The sequence below is a fragment of the Microcaecilia unicolor genome, chromosome 1 (assembly GCF_901765095.1).
Source record: "Microcaecilia unicolor chromosome 1, aMicUni1.1, whole genome shotgun sequence".
Classification (NCBI taxonomy): Eukaryota; Metazoa; Chordata; class Amphibia; order Gymnophiona; family Siphonopidae; genus Microcaecilia; species Microcaecilia unicolor.
In genome coordinates, this window is record NC_044031.1 from 63,223,929 (window position 1) to 63,248,848 (window position 24,920).

General features: G+C 47.4%; 1 protein-coding gene across 1 annotated transcript in view; it reads left to right on the plus strand.

Annotated features, from left to right (window-relative positions):
* The window catches only part of DLEC1 (DLEC1 cilia and flagella associated protein), a 363,928-nt gene that overhangs the window by 112,860 nt on the left and 226,148 nt on the right, over positions 1-24,920 (plus strand). The window contains exons 10-11 of the mRNA XM_030197931.1: positions 663-836; positions 12,431-12,567. Of these exons, the coding sequence (XP_030053791.1) occupies positions 663-836; positions 12,431-12,567 (311 nt within the window). The remainder of the gene's footprint in view (positions 1-662; positions 837-12,430; positions 12,568-24,920) is intronic.

The window sequence follows — 24,920 nt, forward strand, 5'->3', positions numbered from 1 at the left end:
TAAATTCATATACTTTCCACAATGTGATTTTCCGGATTTAATTTGTGATGTGCTATCTCTCACTGTTACCAATAACCTACCCTTCAATTATGGGCTGCTCATGTCTTTGTCAGTGGGCAAACTTACAAAATCAGCAAGGGATCAAATACTTATTTCCACCACTGTAGATGTGCATTCTTACATATATTTTAGAAAAGACTCTGCAGCGGCATATCCTTTTTTATAATACTGCTGGAATGGTACACGTCCTGACCTGGATGTATCAATTCCGATTTTTATGTTCTATTTAAAATAGGCCTTCACATATCTGTCTGAATAACCCCAAGTCTTTAAATTCCTATGAAATTCATTTGAGTTATGCCCAACATCTTTTGGAAGAATATATTAAAGAGTATTAGTATGGAAAGAACAATGGATGCATGGTACAGCCTTTCAGTGACAGTGGCGGAGATAAAATTCAGGAAATTTTGGGATAAACACAGAGGATCCCTAGCTACCAAGAAGTAGCGGGGAAAGTCAGAGATCACCAGTGGTCTATGGCATGCATTAGCAATGAAATTGGGAAGACTAGAAAGGCTGTGCATCATTCCCTATGCACCTTCATCTGAAAACTGTAAGAGGATACTCTTTGTTTATTTAATTTTCTATATTCTCTTAACCAGGAAAGTTTCCAGGAGAAGGAGGAACTGTAGCTCCTGGAATGAGCTGTCACTATACAGTGCGATTTGTTCCTGACACTCTGGGAGATTGTAGCGATTTTTTAATAGTAGAATCACAAGCACTGTATCCTCTGTTAGTCCCTCTAGAAGCCAGAAGACCACCACCTATATTAACTTGTAAGTGTCAAGCGATATTGTTTTATAAATCAAGACTGTGAACTTTTGAAGTTTCACATTTCATCAACCTATGTATTCTACAGCAGCTAATTTTATAAAGCATTTCTTACAAGTAAATTATGTTTTTCATATGGGAAATAGCTGTTATAGAAATGTATGGGCATTTACACATATATAAGTGCATATGCCAACAAGAGCATGCATTCTTTTACACAGATCTGTGGATAGTTTTATAAAGGTTTTGCTTCATGTAAAGCAATTTTACACACAGAAAAGGATTTTAAAAAAAATACCACAGCCACACACACATGTAAAAAGCAGATTCACCTTGAGGCATATTTTCAAAGCACTTTGGGAGGCTAAGTTCCATAGGTTTCTATGGAACTTTGGGAGGCTAAGTGCTTTGAAAATGAGCCTGATAGTGTTCTTAGTTTTATGTGATCTGCATGTAGGCGTTCCTGGAGGCGGAATTGGAGTCTATGTGCATATTTTATAAAATAGGTGGGCATGTCTGTAGAATGCATGTACAATTTGGCATATTTTTGGAGCAGATGTAATTTTGTGTGTGGGTATTTACACGCTATGGTAGGGATGGGGGAGAGGCTCAGAGTCAAGGTTATAGTTGCACCTGTCCATTTCCAGTACATTGAGGGAGGAAGCTTTACTCAGTCACCAGGAAGCATCAACGTCTCAATGCAATAAGAGGCCTGACCATTCTCTCATCAGTGCAAGACAGGCAGAGACTCGGACTTCATCTGCTGAGTTCTCCTATTAGTCTGAGTCAGAGCATACCTGGAAGTTTGAAGAAGAACTAGGAAGCTTCTCAGAGATACAGTAGCCTGCTTTCACACCCCTCCCCTCCACATAGACAGAAATCTTCACCAGAGGAGCTCTCTTTTATACAGAAGATGGCTCAGTCCATCCCATTTAAGTTAGAGATGTTGGAGGAGCCCAGGGCAGAAACACTGGATATCTTCCAATTCCTTGACCCCTCCTCCCCCCCCTCCCAAAGGAAGCTGTGGCAGTGCTCATTTACAGAAACCTGAAGATAAGAATATGTAAGAGCCCCCTCTCTGTACCTCCTATTAAGAAGGTGGTCAACTTTATGTACAGAGTTCAGGAGACTCCAGTATTTGAGCAACAGCTTTCTTGTCATTCCACTTTCAAAAAGGCCAACAGTTCACTCCTCAGTGCCTTGTACATATTGGAGTCTTTTGGACAGAGGTTCTTTCAGAATGTTATACTCATCATGTATGACATCCTATTATCTTTTCATAAGCATATACTTGCGGAACATAGCACACAGTGTTGAGGAGTTTGTAAATGCTCTTCCTAGCGATAAATCCAAGAAACGTCACTTGTTAGGTGCAAAAGGGAAGGCGTGTGTAAATACATAGTCCAAGCAGCGTATGATATTTTCAAAATGACATTGAGAGCTTCTGACTCCGGCCTCAGACCTCAGACAAGATGTGTAGGAAATGCATGCTGACATGCCATGCCATGGAGAGGATCTTCTGAGGTAAGGTTAAAGAAGCTGTTTCCCTCATCAAGCAGGAAAGTGACACTCTTAAGACCCTCTCCAGTCCCAATTCTGACCCATCCTCCTCTTTCAGGAGGTTCCACTGAGGAGGACAATGGGGGCTCTATTACTCTCTCACTTCTCCCAGTCTCAGCAGTGTTCTTGCTCTCCCAGACAGTAGGAACCCCAGAATTGAGTGCATTTGTAGGTTAGTAGGAGAAGCTTGAACTGTATGTGGTACCTGATTGGAAGCCAGTAAAGTGACTTGAGGAGAGGGGTGATATGAGTATATCGGTCTAGGCGGAAGATAAGACGCGCAGCAGAGTTCTGAACGGATTGAAGGGGGGATAGATGGCTAAGTTGGAGGCCAGCGAGGAGTAGGTTGCAGTAGTCAAGGCGAGAGGTAACGAGAGCATGGACGAGAGTTTGGGTGGTGTGCTCAGAGAGGAAAGGGCGAATTTTGCTGATGTTACAGAGAAAGAAGCGACAGGTCTTGGCTATCTGCTGGATATGCGCAGAGAAGGAGAGGGAGGAGTCAAAGATGACTCCAAGGTTGCAGGCAGATGAGACTGGGAGGATGAGGGTGCCATCTACTAAGATAGAGAGTGGAGGGAGGGGAGAGGTGGGTTTGGGTGGAAAAGACAATAAGCTCTGTCTTGGACATGTTCAGTTTCAGGTGGCGGTTGGACATCCATGCAGCAATGTCGGATAAGCAGGCTGATACTTTGGCCTGGGTTTCCGCAGTGATGTCTGGTGTGGAGAGATTAAAGCTGGGTGTCGTCGGCGTACAGATGATATTGGAAGCCATGGGATAAAATCAGCGAGCCCAGGGAAGAGGTATAGATCGAAAAGAGAAGGGGTCCAAGGACAGATCCCTGAGGAACTCCAACAGAGAGCGGGATGAGGGTGGAGGAAGATCCATGAGAGTGTACTCTGAAGGTACGGTGGGAGAGATAAGAGGAGAACCAGGAGAGGACAGAGCCCTGGAACCCAAATGAAGACTGTGGCAAGAAGTAAGTCATGATTGACAGTGTCAAAAGCGGCGGATAGGTCGAGGAGGATGAGGATGGAGTAGTGACCTTTGGATTTGTCAAGGAACAGGTCATTACAGACTTTAGTGAGTGCCGTTTCTGTCGAGTTTAGAGGGCGAAAACCAGATTGAAGCGGATCGAGGATGGCATGAGAGGAGAGAAAATCGAGGCAGCGGCTGTGAACGGCGCGTTCAAGTATCTTGGAGAGGAAGGGTAGGAGGGAGATGGGGCGATAGTTGGAGGGGCAGGTAGGGTCAAGTGATGGTTTTTTGAGGAGTGGTGTGACTACAGCATGTTTGAAGGTGTCAGGGACGGTTGCAGTGGAGAGAGAGAGGTTGAGGACATGGCAGATGAAGGGGGTGACGGTAGGAGAGATGGTGTTAAGTAAGTTGGTGGGGATGGGGTCAGAGGAACAGGTGGTGCATTTTGAGGAGGAAAGAAGGCGGGCGGTTTCCTCTTCGGTGATATTAGGAAAAGAGGAGAAGGAGGCCAGGGTTGGTTGGTTGAGGGAATGGGTTAGAGGAGGAGGTGGTTTGGTAGTAAATTCGAGGTTGATCTTCTGTACCTTATCGCGGAAGTTGTCAGCCAATGATTGAGGAGAGAGTGAGGAGGGGTGGGAGCGGAGGGCACTTTGAGGAGGGAGTTAAGGGTGGTGAAGAGACGATGAGGGTTGGAGCTGAGGGAATTAGTTAGTTGGGTGTAATAGTCCTGTTTGCCAAGGAATAGGGAGGACTGGAAGGAGGATAGCATGAATTTGTAATGAATGAAGTCTGAATGGGTGCGAGATTTCCTCCAGAGGCGTTCAGCAGATTGGGCGAAGGTATTGGATGCAGGGGCTTAGCCAGGGCTGGGGATTAGTTCGCCTTGTGGGACGGGAGATGGATGGTGCAAGGGTATCCAGAGCAGATGAGAGAGTGGCATTGTAAGCGGAGACAACCTTATCGACAGACTTGGAGGACATGATGGAGGGAAGGAGATTAGAGATACTAGAGGATAAGGTGGGAGGGTCAACGGCCTGGAGATTCCTGAAAGTAGTGGTTAGTGTAGGGCGGGGCTGAGGGGGAGGGTGATGAAGTGTGAAGGTGATCAGGTGATGATCTGAGAGAGGAAGATCTGAGGCGCAGAAATTGGAGGGTGAGCTGGTAGAGGAGAGGATGAGGTCAAGACAATGGCCAGTTCGGTGAGTGGGGGTGATGGAGCTCAGCTGGAGGTTGAAGGAGGATGTCAGAGTGAGGAACTGAGAAATGAAAGCGTCTGATTGGTCGTCAACGTGTATGTTAAAGTCGCCAAGAATGAGGGACGGAGATGAGGGTTCAAGAAAAACGGAGAGCCAAGCATCGAAGTAGATAAGGAAGGAGGGGAGGGATTTATCAAGGGGGCAGTAAATGACTGCAACTCTGAGTGGCAGCGGGTTGAATAGATGGATGGAGTGAACTTCAAAGGATGAGAAGCAGTGAGATTGCGGTAAGAAGAGGGGTTGAAAACTACAGGCGGGTGAAAGTAGTAACCCGACACCTGTGCGGCCGACTGGGCGGGGAGTGTGGGAGAAAAGATAACCTCCATGGCATAGGGCCGCGACTGAGGCCGAGTCATTGGGGGTGAGCCAGGTTTCAGTTAGGGCGAGCAGATGAAGGGAGCGGGAGATGAAGAGATCGTGGGTGAAGGAAAGTTTGTTGCACACAGAGCGGGCATTCCACAGGGCGCATGAGAGGGGGAGAGAAGAAGGGGAAAGGAGGGGAACAGAAATGAGATTGGAGATATCCCGGAAGCGTTTGGATGGATAAGACAAGGGCATGTGGGGGGGGGGGGTGCCTGGATTGGGATTGATGTCTCCGGCGGATAGTAGGAGAAGGAGCAAGAGAGAGCGGAGGAGGGTGGGGGAGGTAGGGTGACGAAGGTGACGAAGACAGGATGAGCTTAGTAGGAATGGGGATGGGCTAATGGCAGGAAGGAAGTGTTGAAGGTTGAGAGCTAGGGGGGGGATAGGAGAGATGGTGAGGTGGTGAGGGACGGGGGTGGGTAGGGTAATGCAGTAGTGAGTAGGACAGGAGAGGACATGGATGGGCAATGAATTCCTGCGGTGGGGGAAGGGAGAAAAGATTAGGAAGGGACAGGGCGATGAAGAGAATGTGTATAGGGGCCATGGTCAGGGAGGCAGGCAGGTGATGGTTGAGCTGGTAGGCAGGTGGGTTAATGGGCCGGCAGGCAGGGAGGCAGTTAGGTAGTTGTGCAGGCTTGAAGGCAGGCGGCAGGCGGGGAGGCAGTTAGTTAGTCAAGCAGGCTAGATGGCAGGCAGGTAGTTGATGGATTGATAAATAGGCCAGTTGATGGTCTGGCAAGCAGGCAGGTTGGTTGCTGATGAGCAGGCAAATTGATGGACTGACAAGCATGCAGGTTGGTTGCTGGTAGGCAGGCAGGCAGGCAGGCATGCAGTTAGGCTGGGGTGGATGCGATGGGACTGGAGACAAGCTGGAACAGATGGACAGACGGATGGACTGGAGCAGTAGGACTGGAACGAGCTGGAACAGATGGATGGGCTGGAACAGTAGGACTGGAACGAGCTGGAACAGATGGATTGGAGCCAACTGGGACAGACGGACAGGAATAAACTGGAATAGATGGACTGGAACAGGCTGGGACAGCCAGAATGGGCGGACTGGAACAAGCTGGCAAACTGGAACAGATGGACTGGAACAAGCTGGAACAGACGGGTTGGAACAGGCTGGAGCAGATAGACTGGAACAAGCTGGAACAGACGGATTGGAACAAGCTGGAACAGACGGATTGGAACAGGCTGGAGCAGATGAGCAGGAACAAGCTGGAATGGGCTGGAACAAGCAGGAACAAGCTGGAATGGGCTGGAACAAGCTGGAACAGACGGATTTGAACAAGCAGGTGCAGATGGACTGCAGCAAGTAGGAACAGACGGACTGGAACAAGCTGGAACGGATGGACTGGAGCAAGCTGGAACAGACGGACAAGAACTGCTGGAACAGATGGACTGGAATAAGCTGGAACAGGCTAGGACAGATGGGCTGGAACAAGCTGGAACAGATGGACTGGAGCAAGTTGGAGCAGAAGACAGCGGCACAGCAGGACTGGAACACGCTGGGACAGACGGACTGGAACAAGCTGGAGCAGAAGACAGCGGGGCAGAGGGGCCGGAATAAGCTGGAACACACGGATTGGGACAAGCAGAAGAGAGCAGATCAACGGACTGGAACAAGCCGGATTGGAACAGGCTGAAGGGCCAGAGCAAGCTAGAACAAAGGACCGGTGGCAGATGGACAGGGCAGCAGGCTGGCAGGATAGAGGCAGGACCAGAGCCAGCGAGGGTCACAGGACATGAACATGAGGGCCTAGGGATCAGCTGCCTCAGGTCACCTGGCTCCCCAAGCTCCCACGCCAGAAGGATCAACACCAGGGCCCAGGGGTCAGCTGCCCCAGGTCTCCTGGCTCCCCAAGCTCCCATGCCAGAAGGATCAACACCAGGGCCAAGGGGTCAGCTGCCCCAGGTCTCCTGGCTCCCAAATGGGCTAGGGAGAATGGCTGCCACGTGGACACGCAGTCCCGGCCGCCCCCCCCCCCCCCCCCGCCGCCTCTCCACCCTACCTCAAACTCCCACGCTGCGCTGGTTACCAGGCAGCGGAACGAGGGAGACGGCTGCCACGTGGATGCGCGGTCCCGGGCTGCACAGCCTCCCGTTGATCACCCCGCTACCGCTGCTCTCGACTTCTCACTCGCATCACCCGCCCCTCTGCTGATACAGCCCACGCCGATTTCGTCCAGCCGATCCGGCCAGCGACACGAAGCAGGAGTGCTCTAATTGAGTCGGATTCCCGTGTTTAGTGGCCTCCTGGGGTTCACACTGCGACTGCGAGACGCTGGAAAACCAATCTTCTGATCGATTCTCAGCGGAGCTCCTCACAGTGCTTCCTCTCAGTCAGCCATCTTGCATGATGTGACTCTCTGCAAATTTCTTGTGATACCCTTAGGCCTGGCAAATTCTTCAAGTTGCTAAACTTTGACTCCTATTTTACATCAGGGCTACAAGCTGATGAGTTTTCCAGATCTTAATTCTGCAGCGCAGAAGTGGCACAAACAGTTGTTGGATATTGTAAGCAGGTACCTCTAGGTGCAGCCAAGGATAGAATAATCTCCTCCAGCCACAGGCTCCCAGTACAGTCAAGATATAAATGTCCACCAGCAACTTCAATCTTAAGGACTTTATTCCATGCCGGTTTCTAGTAGACCTGATACACAGTTCCAACAGCAACATTCACCTTCAATCTTAAGCACATATAAGCCATCTGAAAGTGTGTGGCAAATAGTCCCCTTTAAGCAGTAGGCTATCAGCACATACCAGGATTCAATACAGGCTCACAGTCAGCTCTAGTCTGGGCTCTTTATCTAGTACACAATAAGCAGTAGTTCAGTTCCAAATAGAAGCAGTTCATTCAATTCATCATCACAGTTAAATCACAAAGCAGCAGTTTCTACCTTCTACTCTCTTTACCTTCAGGAGAGTTCAATACGTTAGGGACTCATACCCAAGGGATTTCACCCTGCATCAGCTTCACTGGTAAACTCAATACTTTAGGGACCTCCCTTACCCAAGGATTTTCAGCTTGCAAATACTTTTGGGACTTCCTCACATCCAATGGATTTCAGCCTGCTTCAGTACTTTAGGGACCTCTTTTACCCAAGGGTTTTCAGCCTGCAACTGCTTCTCTCCTCTGGGACTCCTTCCCACCTGCCTAATCAATCCCTAGCTCTACTCTCACAACAAATCGTTCTCCTTCCATTAGCTTCCCCCACACCCATATCAGCTGAGTTAAGCATTAGACTAATGATGAGCTCCTGCACATAGGGTTTCCTAACTCTCTTTCCCCCTAGTGGTAGCCCATCTACACGTCCTGCCAGCTTACACCTATGTCTTCCCCCATTGCAGCTAGGAGTCCAGTCCGGGTTCCTCATCTCACCCCCTGGCTCCTTGCCTGCAATGCCTTCTGGGACTTTTATTTCAAACTGACACTGCCTTAACCCCTCTATCCTGGATGTGACTTTATCACAATATGTAGAATCAACTGAAGCATTATCTGGTGAGATTACAGATTACCCTACACAGCCATACAAAACACTTTGAAAAAAAGGTAAAAAAAAAAATTCTGGATGAAATGGTGGATGGACACAAGGGAGGGCAAAGAAACAGGAATATGACCTCTGCAAAATCAGCAAACACAAGGAATATCAAAGGTGGTCCAAGGGAGGAGAGACACTCAACAGTGCACATGTAATATTTTATTGAAGATGGAACTGACTTTGGCCAAGCTTTGGAGATAGCTTTCATCAAGGGTCTATAAATAAATGAATAGAATATAAATTAAAACCTTACAATAAATAATCACAATAATAGCGCAAAAAGTCAAAACATAAATATAAATAAAAACCAAAAAGAGGCTATCTGTTGATGCTGTATGCTGTGGTTCAAGTTTTAGAAACTATGGGGAAAAGGGTAGAGAGCCTAGTTAATAAAGTTTGCTTTTTTAAATTCTGTCTTTATCAGTAAACTTGCCTTACCTCTTATAAACCCCAACGTTTAGATCACCAAAGCACAGAATACAAAAAATGTTTACTTATCCAGAGAAATGTCCTCTTCTCTCAGATTTTCTCAGAAAGAAAGTTTCATGGGACCTTTCCTCTCTATATAGTTTTGATTCTAAGGGGACTGCTTCAAACAGATCCTTTGAAGCTAACACAGTAATCAGATTACACTAGTAACCTTTGCAGCTATTCTACCTTCCTCACACCTTAATTAACTCCTTATTCAGGTCTATAGCACTGCTACTTCACTTCCAGGCAAGAACAGAAAGTAACTTTTTTTTAAGACAAAGTTTGTGCCCGTTATTATCCTTTTTAATGCACTTGGCTGTTACTGTTAAGTTTCTGCCTCTAGAAGAACTCTTTGCTGGAGCAGGTGGTAACAGTGGTTAGCGTATCTGGGTTTAAAAAAGGTTTGGACAAATTCCTGGAGGAAAAGTCCATAGTCTGCTATTGAGATAGACATGGAAAGTAACTGCTTGCCCTGGGATTTGTAGTATGGAGTGTTGCCACGATTTGGGTTTCTGCCAGGTACTTGTGACCTGGCTTGGCCACTGTTTGGAAAACAGGATACTGGGCTAGATGGACCATTGGTCTGACCCAGTATGGCTACTCATGTTGCTTAAATTTAAGTTCCTTTTGTGTACTTAACTTTATTACTACTGCCATCCATGTAGGTAAGTGTACACTTATATATGTAAATGACAGTAATGCACCTAAGTGCTATTCTATAATTACGCAGTTAAGTGACATAGCACATAATTGCCAGAGGGGGATTCACAGGGGAGGGGCATGGATGGGGCAAAGGCAGGGTTGACATTTACATAGACTACTTAAAAAACATTGTAATTTACCTGCATAAATGACTCATTTAAGCGCTAACATTTACATGAACCATAGACCTGCTGTAAATGTTTGTACCTACATTTTGGCACATTGATGCGAGTCACTAGTATTCTATAAGGATTCTTATGTGAATAAGTGTTCTTATAAAATATGCTGACTACCCATAGTATTATAGTACCTAAATGGTGGTATCCTGTTATAAATTTTCTCCATGATGTCAGATGTATGGCTGCATCAGTAGCCCATTTGAGATCATCATTCATAGAGAGGATATTTGCAAAGTTGAAACATAGGCATCTGTCCATATAGTCACATCCCACTACTACATACTGCAGATCAGGATTCCCAATGCAATGGTAGGTTTGTAGTCTTCCAGAATCTATATGAAGTTTAGAGTATAACTCCAGCCCTCCTAGACTCTTCTCTTTCAGTCACCTGGCTGCTTTCCAAAAAAATAAATTAATGAAGAAAATAATAAAATGGCCTGTTGCTACCGAAAATTATTGATGTTTGCCTGTTATGGCACCAGTTGTGTTCTCCCCTTTTTTTCTCTTGAAAGTAGCCTGTAGGTAGGAAGTCCTATGAGTCTTGCTTGTCCTTAGAGAAAAAGAGGCCAGTGACCCTGTAACAGGTGTTCTCTGAGGATGGCAGGACTTGAATCCTCACAACCCTTTCACCTTTCCAAAGTGTTGTATTTCTCTAGCTTATAATAGATTGAGAAGTTCCTGTATGTCAGCTGCAGGTGGGAACAGGCGTGCATGCGCGGTGAATCTCATGAACGCTTCTAGAAAAGTTACTGAGCTCAGTTGATTCGCCTATGCATAAGGTTTCAAGTCTTTTCCTCAGAGAACACCTGTTACAGGGTCACTGGCCCTGTAACACTTATTTTCTGTGCCTAAAGCCTAAGAACAAGGAGTCTCTTCTGCATTCCAGCCTCCAATCTATGGCCTATCTGGCCTGGATGTTGAGAGCATGGAATTGGCATTTCTTCAGCTACCTGAGGGTGGATCAAAGATCCTGCTGGGCTTCCAGGAAAGATTCCACCAAGAGATGTTATACATTTAAGTGGGTTTGCGATCTGGTGTGAGAGCAACGCCCTAGATCTTGTCCTACACAAAAAAATGCTTGAGTACCTCCTATATACCTCTCTGAGTCTGGTTTGAAGACCAACTCTGTAAGGGTTCACCTTAGTGCAATTAGTGCTTACCGTCACTATGTAGGAAGTAAGCCCATCTCTGTTCAGCCTCTAGTTGTTTGATTCGTGAGAGTTTGCTGTTCACAATGCTCCCTGTCAAACCTCCAGCTATGTCATGGGACCTCAATGTTGTCCTCGCCCATCTAATGAAAGCTCCTTTTGAGCCACTTGATTCCTGTCATTTGAAGTACCTGACCAAGGAGGTCCTGTTTTTGGTGGCTGTCATTTCAGTTCACAAAGTCAGTGAGCTGCAGACCCCTGTTGCTGATTCGCCTTACACGAAGTTTCACCATAAGAACATAGCTCTCCACACATATCTTAAGTTCCTTCCTAAGGTGGTGTACGAGTTCCATCTTAACCAGCAATTGTCCTTCTAACATTCTTCCCAAATCCTCATGCTGACCCTGGTGAAAGCACATTGCACACCTTGGACTACAAGCTAGCCTTAGCCTTCTTTCTGGAGCAGGCTTAAGCCCATAGAGAGTGCAACCAGCTTTTTGTTTCTTTTGATCCAAAAAGGATGGTGGCAGCCATCGGTAAGTGCACTTTATCTAGTTGGCCAGCAGACTGCATCTCTTTCACTTAAGCCATGCTGGACTGACTCTGGAGGATCATGTCACAGCTCACAATGTTAGAGCATGGCTGAGTCGGTAGCCCACTTGAGGTCAGCCTCCTCTGAATAGATTTGCAAAACTGCAACATGGTCTTTGGTCCATGCCTGAACAGAATATCCAAAGCAACATTTGTTTGGTCAGACAGTTCTTCAGAATTTGATTGGTGTCTAGAATCCAACTCCACCTTCCTAGGCCCATTTCTATTCTGTTCCAGGCTGCACCCTCACAACAAGACTGTATATAAGTTAAGATTGATTGGTTTCTGGTTGGTCTTGCCATTGCAAGCCCCTATTGTTCTTGGTTTGCTGTTTTCAGTGAGCCTGATATCTAGGGATTCCCATATGTGAGATACAATGTCCTATTTGTCCTCGGAGAAAGTAAAGTTACTCACCTCTTGCGAGGACAGCAACACATGTATTCACATCCCCTCCCACCTCCCCTAGGAGTTGTAGCCTTTTTAGCTTTGATTTTGTTCTGCTGGTCCTGCGCACTTATGTCAGGCAGGAAGGCACTCATACATTTGTGGTGCAATGCTGCCAAAGGCTTCTTAAAGTGATAGAATGCATTTGGATGATATCACCCATATGTGAAAATACATGCTTTGCTGTCCTTGGAGAGCACTTGGTGAGTAACTTTGCTTAATAACACATGTTAATGGTAGTTTATGTTGGTAACTTCGCTCCCTTAGTTTTTTCCGTCAGTTATATATGTTCAGATTTATCAGTATGTATGTTTGGAATTTTAGAACATCAGTATGTCAGTTAAAAACTTCTTACTTTTTCTTTCAGTACCTCCTACTGTAGACTGTGGTGCTTGCCTAATAGGTGGAGTAAAAGTGTTACAAATTGCGGGCATAAATGAAGGATTGAGCTGTGGAAAATTCTGTATAATGCCCAAGAATAAATGGCCAGCAACTAACTTCAGGGTAAGAGAGCAATTATGTCTGTGAATGATTAAATGGAAGGATTAAGTTTTACCTGGAAATACTCATCAATTAAAACCAAGTATTTAAGCTGCATGCTACATTTTTTGCATTAGATGTTCTCAGAACAATAATTTTCACTTAAAGGAAAAATCCAGAAAAAAGATATTAGGCCTTTAATTTAGATAGGTTGTAGAAACAGGAATTGAGATGCCCAGGTCAGATATGCTCAATTCCTCCTATATTTTACAAACTTAGAGCCTTCTGTAAAATAGGTACAGTAGAACACTGATTATACACGCATCATTAATGAGCATGATCGCTTTTTGTGTGATAATAACCTTCCTCCCAAAATCATTATATTGATGTAAGGTACTCAATAACACATGGTAAGCTGGACCAAAAATGACCTGGCTGTAGCAAGAATGAACTTCCTTTCCAGTCCAAGCATGACAGAATAGAGTCGTATTTCTGCCTAATTCTGCATATTTTAAATTTGAGATGGATGGAAATAAGTGAAAGCGCTGCTACTCAGTCGAGGGAAAACTATTGGCTGTAGATAGAGTACACAAAGGAGAGTCACAAGCTAAAATTTCAAACGACCTCTGAATCAACACTCAGAGGTTGGCTTGGAAATTAAGCTAAACTATGTGACTTCATTAAAAACATTGACAATTCACAAGGACTCAAATGAAAGCGTGTGTGTTATGCAGACAAACCCGAGCTTGATAAAGCGCTGCGCACGAGGGTTGCAGATGAGTGAGATAAAGGAACACCTCTCAGTGGCCCAGTACTCCAAGCATAAGCTGAAAAATTTGGACATTTGATCGGGCATTAATTTTCTGCTAGTAGAGGGTACATAAATAGTTCAAGAAACGCCATGAAATTTCACAAGTGTTGATTTCAAGGGAAAACTAATCAACAGACAAAGCTGCCACCAGTGTGTTCCCCAGCAAGTTAAAGGCTGTCCTTGAAAATGGAAGCTATATAGAAGAGTAAGTGTATAATTGTGATGAAACGGCCTTGTTCACAAAACCATTACCAAATAAAACATTGTGTTTAAACATGAGCCCTGTAAAACAGCTGGCTATAAGAAAATTAAAGATTGTGTCACTCTGCTTTTCTGCACAAATAAAACTTGCAGTCACAGCCTACTCCCGCTGCTGGTTGGCTGTTTTGAAAATCCACAATGCTTCAGTCACCTAAATAAATCAAAATTGCCTGTTGCTCGATAACTGTCCCACACACCCTCCAACGGAGTCTTTGATCTCTAGAAACAGGAAAATTTGATTTCTTTTCCTTCCCTTGAACACCACATCCAAAATCCATCCACTAGACCAAAGCATAATCAAGTACTTCAGACACAATTACAGACAAGAGGTCGTTTCTGCCCTTGTTTCATCAGAAAATCCTAACATTCCTGAATTTAAAGTTAAATCTGAAAGAAATTATTTATATCATTAAGAAGTCATGGGATGATGTAAAACAACCATCCACTGAAAACTGTTGGATGAGAGGCCTGGGTGATTCCTTTTGCCGAAAGCAGTTCTTCCACTGTCTCTGGGAGCGAGTCTGACTTTGTAGGCTTTACTGAAAAAGATATCATCAACACGTTAAGCCAGACAAATGAACAAAAAGCTGCCTAAATCTACAATATGTTAAAGAGCTTTGATATAGAAACTTCTGCAGAAATTATTAGTGTCTGGTTAGAGTGGGACAAAAATAATGATACAGGTGTTCTCCGAGGACAAGCAGGCTGCTTGTTCTCACAACTGGGTGAAGAAGCTTCGCGGGCGGTCCGCACGCGGGGCACGCCCACCGCGCATGCGCGGCCGTCTTCCCGCTCATGCGTGACCGTTCCCGCCAGTCTTTTCTTTTCCGCGCCTGGAGAGAGTCGTGCCGTCGCCGCTCTCTCTTAGCAGCCCCGGAAAGACCGTCGCGTTTACGCGATTTTGTTTATTTTTTGTTTAAATTCTGTTGCCGCGCGCTCCAGTTTTTCTTTTCCAAAAAAAAAAAAAAAAGAGAGAGCACGCGCTCCTTTTTCCCTCGTTTTTCTAGCGAGGGCGTTGCGTTGCGGCCTTGTGGCCGCGCGATCGGTTAATTTTTTCGAGGTGTGATTTCCGCCACCATCGACGACTTTAACTTCGCCGACGCGATTTTTCCGTCGATGTCCTCGAAGGTCCCGAGTGGATTTAAGAAGTGTGGTCGGTGCGGCCGGCCGATCTCGCAGACCGACACCCACGCTTGGTGCCTCCAGTGCCTCGGGCCGGAGCACAATATCAAGTCGTGTTCTCTGTGTCTCGGTCTCCGGAAACGGACTCAGGTTGCGAGGCAAGTTCTGCGGGACCGTCTTTTTGGAACTTGCGCCGGCCCCTCGACGTCGACCTCGACGGCATCGGTATCGACGCACGGCCCTTCGGTACCGGTATCGATGCCCGAGAAATCGGCACCGATGGCATCGACCCCAGGAGAACAGGTCCCGTCGGCCCGCCGGTCCTCCGGTGAGGGTAGGGGTGAGAGGCCGCGTGGGCAGTCGGCCCCAGTCACTCCCTCAGCCCGTGGCCCTCGGGACCGAACCCTGTCTGACCCGGTTCCTCGGGACCGAGGGGGATCGACCTCCTCCTCATCCATACCACCTGGCACCGGTGACGGGCACCGCAAGAAGGCTAAGAAGCACCGTCACCGGTCGCCCTCGATGCATCCGGCTCTCGGTACCGGGGAGGAGTCGACGCCGAAGCGTCCGCGTCGAGAGGAAAGGTCCCCCTCGGTGGTGGAGGTACCGCCACGTCAGGGTCCCAGCACCTCGGTGCAGTCTCCTGGACCCGAGCAGCTTCCGGCACCGACGCCTCTACCGGCCCCCACGTCTTTCCCGACAGCGGGCCTGGACGAGTACCTCCGAGCCATCCTTCCGGGGATCCTGGAAGGGCTGATGCGCCAGGCTGTGCCGGCGCCGGGGGTGCTTGCGCCCTCGGCGCCGATGACTGTGGCGCCGGCGAGCTCTAGCCCGGTGCCGAGGCCGTCGACGACGACGCCGCTTGCGGCGCCGGTCTCGACCGCCACGCAGGTGGAGTCCCCGTCGATGGAGGGAGCTTCGTCCCCGCCGGCACGGGAGTCCACCGCTCGACGACACCGAGACCTCGGTGCCTCGACGTCGAGCCGGGCCCAGTTCAGGACTCAGCTACATGAGCTTATGTCCGATACCGAGGAGGAGGCCTCGTGGGGGGAAGAGGAAGACCCCAGATATTTCTCCTCAGAGGAGTCTGCGGGTCTTCCCTCGGACCCCACGCCTTCACCAGAGAGGAAACTCTCGCCTCCTGAGAGTCTCTCTTTTGCCTCTTTTGTACTGGATATGTCTATTTGCATTCCCTTTCCCGTGGTCTCTGTGGATGAGCCGAGGGCTGAGATGCTCGAGGTCCTCGACTATCCATCACCACCTAGAGAGTCCTCCACGGTGCCGCTGCACAATGTCCTCAAAGAGACACTGCTTCGGAACTGGATGCGACCATTATCTAATCCCATCATTCCCAAGAAAGCAGAGTCCCAGTACAGAATCCACTCGGACCCAGAGTTAATGCGGCCACAATTGCCCCATGACTCAGCGGTCGTGGATTCTGCTCTCAAGAGGGCACGGAGTTCGAGGGATACCGCCTCGGCGCCCCCGGGGCGGGAGTCTCGCACTCTGGACTCGTTTGGGAGGAAGGCCTACCAATCCTCCATGCTCGTGACCCGCATCCAGTCATACCAGCTCTATACGAGCATCCACATGCGGAACAATGTGAAGCAACTGGCGGACCTGGTCGATAAGCTCCCGCCGGAGCAGTCCAGGCCTTATCAGGAGGTGGTCAGGCAGCTGAAGGCGTGCAGAAAGTTCCTGTCCAGGGGTATCTATGACACCTGTGACGTGGCATCTCGTGCTGCGGCCCAAGGTATAGTGATGCGCAGGCTCTCATGGCTGCGTGCCTCTGACCTGGACAACCACACCCAGCAGAGATTGGCCGATGTCCCTTGCTGGGGGGATAACATTTTTGGTGAGAAGGTCGAGCAGCTGGTGGACCAACTGCATCAGCGGGAAACCGCCCTCGACAAGCTCTCCCACCGGGCGCCTTCAGCATCCGCCTCAACAGGTGGACGTTTTTCCCGGGCCCGGCAGGCTGTGCCCTATTGTTTTGCAAAGCGTAGGTACACCCAGCCGGCCCGAAGGCCTCGCCAGGCACAGGGACAGCCCCAGCGCGCTTGTTCTCGTCAACAGCGTGCGCCTAAGCAGCCCCCTGCGCCTCCACAGCAAAAGCCGGGGACGGGCTTTTGACTGGATCCACGGGAACATAGCCGCCCTCAAAGTGTCCGTACCGGACGATCTGCCGGTCGGAGGGAGGTTAAAATTTTTTCACCAAAGGTGGCCTCTCATAACCTCCGACCAATGGGTTCTCCAAATAGTGCGGTGCGGATATGCCCTGAATTTGGCCTCCCTGCCTCCAAATTGTCCTCCGGGAGCTCAATCCTTCAGCTCCCATCACAAGCAGGTACTTGCAGAGGAACTCTCCGCCCTTCTCAGCGCCAGTGCGGTCGAGCCCGTACCACCCGGGCAGGAAGGGCAGGGATTCTATTCCAGGTACTTCCTTGTGGAAAAGAAAACAGGGGGGATGCGTCCCATCCTAGACCTGAGAGGCCTGAACAAATTCCTGGTCAAAGAAAAGTTCAGGATGCTTTCCTTGGGCACCCTTCTGCCAATGATTCAGAAAAACGACTGGCTATGTTCCCTGGATTTGAAGGATGCATACACTCACATCCCGATACTGCCAGCTCACAGACAGTATCTCAGATTCCGCCTGGGCGCACGGCACTTTCAGTATTGTGTGCTGCCCTTTGGGCTCGCCTCTGCCCCACGAGTGTTTACAAAGTGCCTCGTGGTGGTAGCAGCGTACCTACGCAAGCTGGGAGTGCACGTGTTCCCATATCTCGACGATTGGCTGGTCAAGAACACCTCGGAGGCAGGAGCCCTCCGGTCTATGCAGTGCACTATTCAACTCCTGGAGCTGCTGGGGTTTGTGATAAATTACCCAAAGTCCCATCTCCAGCCAACTCAGTCTCTGGAATTCATAGGAGCTCTGCTGAATACCCAGACGGCTCAGGCCTTCCTTCCCGAAGCGAGGGCCAACAACCTCCTGTTCCTGGCTTCGCAGACCAGAGCGTCTCAGCAGGTCACAGCTCGGCAGATGTTGAGACTTCTGGGTCATATGGCCTCCACAGTTCATGTGACTCCCATGGCTCGTCTTCACATGAGATCTGCTCAGTGGACCCTAGCTTCCCAGTGGTTTCAGGCCACAGGGAATCTAGAAGATGTCATCCGCCTCTCCACCAGTTGCCGCACTTCACTGCTCTGGTGGACCATCCGGACCAATTTGACCCTGGGACGTCCATTCCAAATTCCGCAGCCCACGAAAGTGCTGACGACGGATGCATCTCGCCTGGGGTGGGGAGCCCATGTCGATGGGCTTCACACCCAGGGTCTGTGGTCCCTCCAGGAAAAGGATCTGCAGATCAACCTCCTGGAGCTCCGAGCTTTCAGAGATCGGCTGTCCTACCAAATTATTCAAATTTGGACAGACAATCAGGTTGCAATGTATTACACCAACAAGCAGGGGGGCACCGGATCTCGCCCCTTGTGTCAGGAAGCCGTCGGCATGTGGCGTTGGGCTTGCCAGTTCGGCATGCTCCTCCAAGCCACATACCTGGCAGGTGTAAACAACAGTCTGGCCGACAGACTGAGCAGAGTCATGCAACCGCACGAGTGGTCACTTCACTCCAGAGTGGTACGCAAGATCTTCCGAGAGTGGGGCACCCCCTCGGTGGACCTTTTCGCCTCTCAGACCAACCACAAGCTGCCTCTATTCTGTTCCAGACTACAGGCACACGGCAGACTGGCGTCGGATGCCTTTCTCCTCCATTGGGGGACCGGCCTCCTGTATGCTTATCCTCCCATACCTTTGGTGGGGAAGACCTTACTGAAGCTCAAGCAAGACCACGGCACCATGATTCTGATAGCGCCCTTTTGGCCCCGTCAGATCTGGTTCCCTCTTCTTCTGGAGTTGTCCTCAGAAGAACCGTGGAGATTGGAGTGTTTTCCGACTCTCATCTCGCAGAACGACGGAGCGTTGCTGCACCCCAACCTTCAGTCCCTGGCTCTCACGGCCTGGATGTTGAGGGCGTAGACTTCACTGCGTTGGGTCTGTCTGAGGGTGTCTCCCGTGTCTTGCTTGCCTCTAGGAAGGATTCCACTAAAAAGAGTTACTTTTTCAAGTGGAGGAGGTTTGTCGTCTGGTGTGAGAGCAAGGCCCTAGAACCTCGTTCTTGCCCTGCACAGAACCTGCTTGAATACCTTCTGCACTTATCAGAGTCTGGCCTCAAGACCAACTCAGTAAGGAATCACCTTAGTGCGATTAGTGCTTACCATTATCGTGTGGAAGGTAAAGCCATCTCTGGAGAGCCTTTAGTCGTTCGATTCATGAGAGGCTTGCTTTTGTCAAAGCCCCCTATCAAGCCTCCTACAGTGTCATGGGATCTCAACGTCGTCCTCACCCAGCTGATGAAACCTCCTTTTGAGCCACTGAATACCTGCCATCTGAAGTACTTGACCTGGAAGGTCATTTTCTTGGTGGCAGTTACTTCAGCTCGTAGGGTCAGTGAGCTTCAAGCCCTAGTAGCTCATGCTCCATATACCAAATTTCATCACAACAGAGTAGTGCTCCGCACCCACCCAAAGTTCCTGCCGAAGGTGGTGTCGGAGTTCCATCTTAACCAGTCAATTGTCTTGCCAACATTCTTCCCCAGGCCGCATACCCGCCCTGCTGAACGTCAGTTGCACACATTGGACTGCAAGAGAGCATTGGCCTTCTACTTGGAGCGGACACAGCCCCACAGACAGTCCGCCCAATTGTTTGTTTCTTTCGACCCTAACAGGCTAGGGGTCGCTGTTGGGAAACGCACCATCTCCAATTGGCTAGCAGATTGCATTTCCTTCACTTACGCCCAGGCTGGGCTGGCTCTTGAGGGTCATGTCACGGCTCATAGTGTTAGAGCCATGGCAGCGTCAGTGGCCCACTTGAAGTCAGCCACTATTGAAGAGATTTGCAAGGCTGCGACGTGGTCATCTGTCCACACATTCACATCACATTACTGCCTCCAGCAGGATACCCGACGCGACAGTCGGTTCGGGCAGTCGGTGCTGCAGAATCTGTTTGGGGTGTAAATCCAACTCCACCCTCCAGGACCCGAATTTATTCTGGTCAGGCTGCACTCTCAGTTAGTTGTTCTTCGTAGGTCAATTTTCTGTTGTACCCTCGCTGTTGCGAGGTTCAATTGACCTGGGTTCTTGTTTTGAGTGAGCCTGAGAGCTAGGGATACCCCAGTCATGAGAACAAGCAGCCTGCTTGTCCTCGGAGAAAGTGAATGATACATACCTGTAGCAGGTGTTCTCCGAGGACAGCAGGCTGATTGTTCTCACCTACCCTCCCTCCTCCCCTTTGGAGTTGCGTTTTCATGTTGTTTTCTTGCTTGTCATTCAACTGGCGGGAACGGTCACGCATGAGCGGGAAGACGGCCGCGCATGCGCGGTGGGCGTGCCCCGCGTGCGGACCTCCCGCGAAGCTTCTTCCGGTTGGTGGGGGCTGCCGCGGACGTCACCCAGTCGTGAGAACAATCAGCCTGCTGTCCTCGGAGAACACCTGCTACAGGTATGTATCATTCACTTTCCCAATACAGAATTTGTCAGAGGAGGACATTATTATATATGCTGTTCAACCACAGCATGATATCCCAGAGAACACCGTCAGTGGCAATAAGGATGATGATGATGGTGATGATGTGCCAACTGTGAAAATTTCACCTGTTGAAGCAATCGCTGCTCATGATAAGGTTATTAGATTTATGGAGGAACATGAGGCAGAACCTTTGGAAACCATGCACCTAAGACGAATGACAGGTTTTGCAAGGAAAAAATGTATCACTAACCTAAAACAGCTAAAGATTACTGACTTTTTAAGTAGGCCTACATTTAGTTTAGAACTCAGACTTTATAATACTGTACTTTTATTTTTTGTTTTGTAAATGTTGTATAAATACTATATATAGCTCTGTCATTACATACAGTACTGTAAATAAAAGTTTTCATACTTGGTCTTTGATGCTATTTTATTGTTGTACCAGTTGTAAGTGCTCCATTTATATGTCCTAACATAAAGTTGCTTCTCAACCACCGCGTACTGCTCATGTACTCTAATGCACTTCCTTGGATGCATTCAGATCCGATCTTAAAACATTCCTGTTTCGAGGTGCATTTTCCAACATCCCATGATTATTTCCTTTTATTAGTACCTTTTTTGGGGAATAGGTGGAATCCCTGGGAGTCCTGACACAAGAGCAGAATACCTAATTTTATTACCTTTCCCCCCTCTTTTCTATCATTAATGGGAGTTCTCTCCCTTAACCCTATTGTATATTGTCCAGTCTGTCCATCCTACTCAAATAAATTTTAGGCTGTACTGCCTAGATGGTACTTCCTGTTAGGTGGGATAGTAAGTTATTAATAAACTTGAAACTTCTCCACTGTATAAGGCAGTGCAAGACTGCATGTGCATTTTGCCAGCATGCACAACAAGAACAGATGTTTTACAGATTTACACATGTATAAAGAGAGCAGCATCAAGATGTCATTTTCAATGTGTAAGTGTTGGCACGTATATGTAGAAGCAACAATTTTGCAACTTCCATGTATAAACTGATGGCACTTATGTGTATAGCCACCACATTTTACAAGCCTATGCATACAAATGCCCCTGTTTAAAAGGGCTGTAATTTTTATTTTTTGCAGTTGGAAGTAAATGGGAGAATTATTCCCTTTACCCTCTTTTGTCAAGCCCTGGCTGAAGTGAGCGCTTTTAAAAAATCTATGTGTGCCTCTGAGCTGGTGCAAAACCTGACAGGGAAATATTTTTACATAGACATGTATTCTCTATCTAAAATAAGGAATACACATATAGATGATTGGCCTGCCCAAGCCACATTTCCTTCAAATCTCTGCATTGGGTGGATCTCTATATGTAAATAGTGGCCTTTCTAAAATCTCCATTTTACATGTTTATGCAATCTCCCTGTGTAAATGCTTCTAAAAACTCAAATTACCTTATTGCATTCATTACTACAGGATGATATGTGGACAAAAAATGTCATCAGGTCCCCAAATTTCTCTCAATTCTGTGATTGTGACAGCTAACACATCATTTGCTTATGGCCATGAAACCTGTAACTGATTGCTTTTTTGTAGCTTGTCAGTCTACCACTAATCCTTACCTCCCACCTGTGACTATTGCCTCTGCTAAGACTTGGTTTGGATGGAACTTTACATTCTGTATTACCAGCACTAAAGCTTGGCACTGCTCTCTCCTGCCTAAGGTCTATTGATTTTATTATCTGTTTTTTCGACTATGATATTTTATTATTTGTTAATTTGGTATTTTGATTGCTTACAAAGTTTACTTTTTACACTGTAACTCATCTCGAACTGTTTAGTGAAACATGTCCTCAAATAAAATAAAATAGTACCACCTTGCTTAGTCCTGCTCTTGCCTGCCACTGTTGCCGTGAGTATATGATTAACAGGAGAGAGCCACATGAAGTAAGTAGTAAGGAGGAGAGAGACAACTCCAGTAGTGGCCCAGAGCAGTGTGCAGGAAGAAGGAAAGCTCAAAAGAGTCTTGTAGGGAGAGGAGGAAGACAGGAATGAGAGGCAGAGCTGGAAGGATAAGTGGTGGGAGGAATGAGAGACTGAAGAAGAGGGGGTAATGAAAGGTATGAAAGACTTAAGAATAGAGACAGAGAATGAAAAGTAAATGGAAAATGGAGAAATAGAATTAATGAAAAGAAGAAGAAACAATGTTCAGATATATACAAGAAAGACTGGAAAAATTCATGTTTTCAAGGGAAGATAATTTGCAGATGTGAAGGACAATTTTAAATACTATTTCTGTGTATAAAACAGTGTTTTATTTGAGGAAATAGACTGTACACACATAATTTTATAAGCATCTATATTAAAGTTAATTTTATAAGAGGGTGACTAGATTAATTAGGCAAGGGAGTGGCCTAGTGGTTAGAGCACCAGTCTTGCAATCCAGAGGTGGCTGGTTCAAATCCCACTGCTGCTCCTTGTGATCTTGGGCAAGTCACTTAAACCTCCATTGCCTCAGGTACAAACTTAGATTGTGAGCCCTCCTGGGACAGAGAAATATCTAGTGTACCTGAATGTAACTCACCTTGAGCTACTACTGAAAAAGGTGTGAGCAAAATCTAAATAAATAAACAATGTATCTATTTTATAAAGCCACATAAAATATTCGTGTCCTTATAAAATAGTGTCACAACCTGCAGCTGTCCGGGCCCCTACCAAGGGGATGCCGAGCGTTTGCCTCACGAGCTATAATGGTGGCGAAGAAAACAATCTTGCTGGCATGGCTGTCGGTGGAATGGCTGTCGGTGGAAGGCCTCACAGTGCCTCAATGGAGAGGGCAGATGATCCATTTGCTAAGAACTGAGAGAACGAGCTTGAGAGCTCGAAAGCCGCTAATCACAAAAACCTTTTGGAATTGTTGGACCCTGTTTTGGCAGTCGCTAACACCCCACGCCAGGGGCCAGATAATGAATATGTGACACAGACGCCGCAACAAGGACGACAGAGCAAGAGGACTGTGATAGAGACCGGGAGAGGGGTTGGGGTGGGAGGGGAGGGAGGGAGGGAGGGGGATGAAAGTGTAAAATGTTATTGGAGAGTAAAGATGTTGCGACACAAGACGGTAGTGAAGGAAAGCAAACTTCTTGATGCTATTTGACATGCAATGCAGTTTTATGTTTACGTTACAGTAGCAACCCTTGTTAACTAAGCAAGTTGATAAAGTACCAGAAAGAAATGTTATTATGTGACTTTGTTCTGTCCCCCGACAGCCTTGCACTAGTTCATAACGTGATCCTAAAGTGTGTGTAATGCCTTTGCTGTTATTCTCATTTCTAAGGACTTTCACTGGGCAGTCTCTCATTGTAAAGATATATGAGCAAGGCACTGTGGTTAATGTAGTTCACAGGCAGTGCAACCACACTTGCTTGGTTGTGCAAGAATTGTTACCACTGGTTGTGAGGCTGCCCAGACCTCCTTTCTCTCTCTGCCAAGCTTGGCTCCTTTGTCTTCCTGCTATCACTTCTTGTTCAGCCTTACTATCTCTGCCCTGAGAGGTCAGCCAGGTATGACCTTCCCCTCCTATCCCTAGGACCACCCCGTGCTCCCTGATGGCAGGCTCTGTTCCCATTGGCCTCTATCTGCTCCTCTCTGAGCCTGTGTAAAACTCCAACCCCCCTTTGTCCTCTGAGCCACGAGGCATTCCAATACCATCTAGCCAGAGACATGGAGCTTGCATCATCCTATGCCAGATAGCTCTGTCTTGTTGAGAACTCCTTGTAAAGAACCTGGATTTTTACCCTGAGAATATCTCCCTCCAAATGAGATATCCCACACTCCAGTCACCCAGCTTTGGACTATTTCTATCTGCTCAACTACCCTTTCTCCCCCCTGCAATACAACTACCTCTCCTCAGATTCCTACAACCTGCAGATTAAGAAGTCTCTGTATTCTGAAGCAACATTTCTGAACATCTATCTGTGAGTAAATTATCTGTGATTCATTCAATAAAAGAGACTTCATAAAATAATAGAGACTTCAGGTGATTTGATGTGCCAGGGTTATACTTCACGGCATTGAGCTTCATGTAATGAAACCTCAGTGGCCGAAACAGACTTCTCCAATAAAAATTATTGATACATAAAATAGTGTCACAGACTCTTGCAGAAATTGCACCTATATTGAAGATGCAGAGATTAATACCTGCTTGGGAGCAGCTGTAAATGTTAGCATGTAATGTAAAGTATATGTGTAAATCATGACTCCCCACCCATGCTGTATCCCAGGGGTAGGCAATCACAGTCCTCAAGGGCTTTTAAAATTTCCACAATGAATATACATAAGAGTGATTTGCATGTACTGCTTCCATTGTATGCAAATAGATCCATGTATGTTTGTTGTGGAAATCTTGAAAACCTGACTGGGTTGTGGAACTGGAGGACTGAGGTTGTGCACCCCTGCTGTATCTACACTCCCTCCCTTAGCATGTCTGCTCTACAAATATGCACTTACTTTCACCACATGTACTTTCAGGCATGATCTAATAAAAGGCTTTTGTATGCACGCAACTCAGTGTTTTACATGCAAAAAGAAGTATAAAATTGTCCTCTTAAATGTGTAACTTTACATGGTTTGA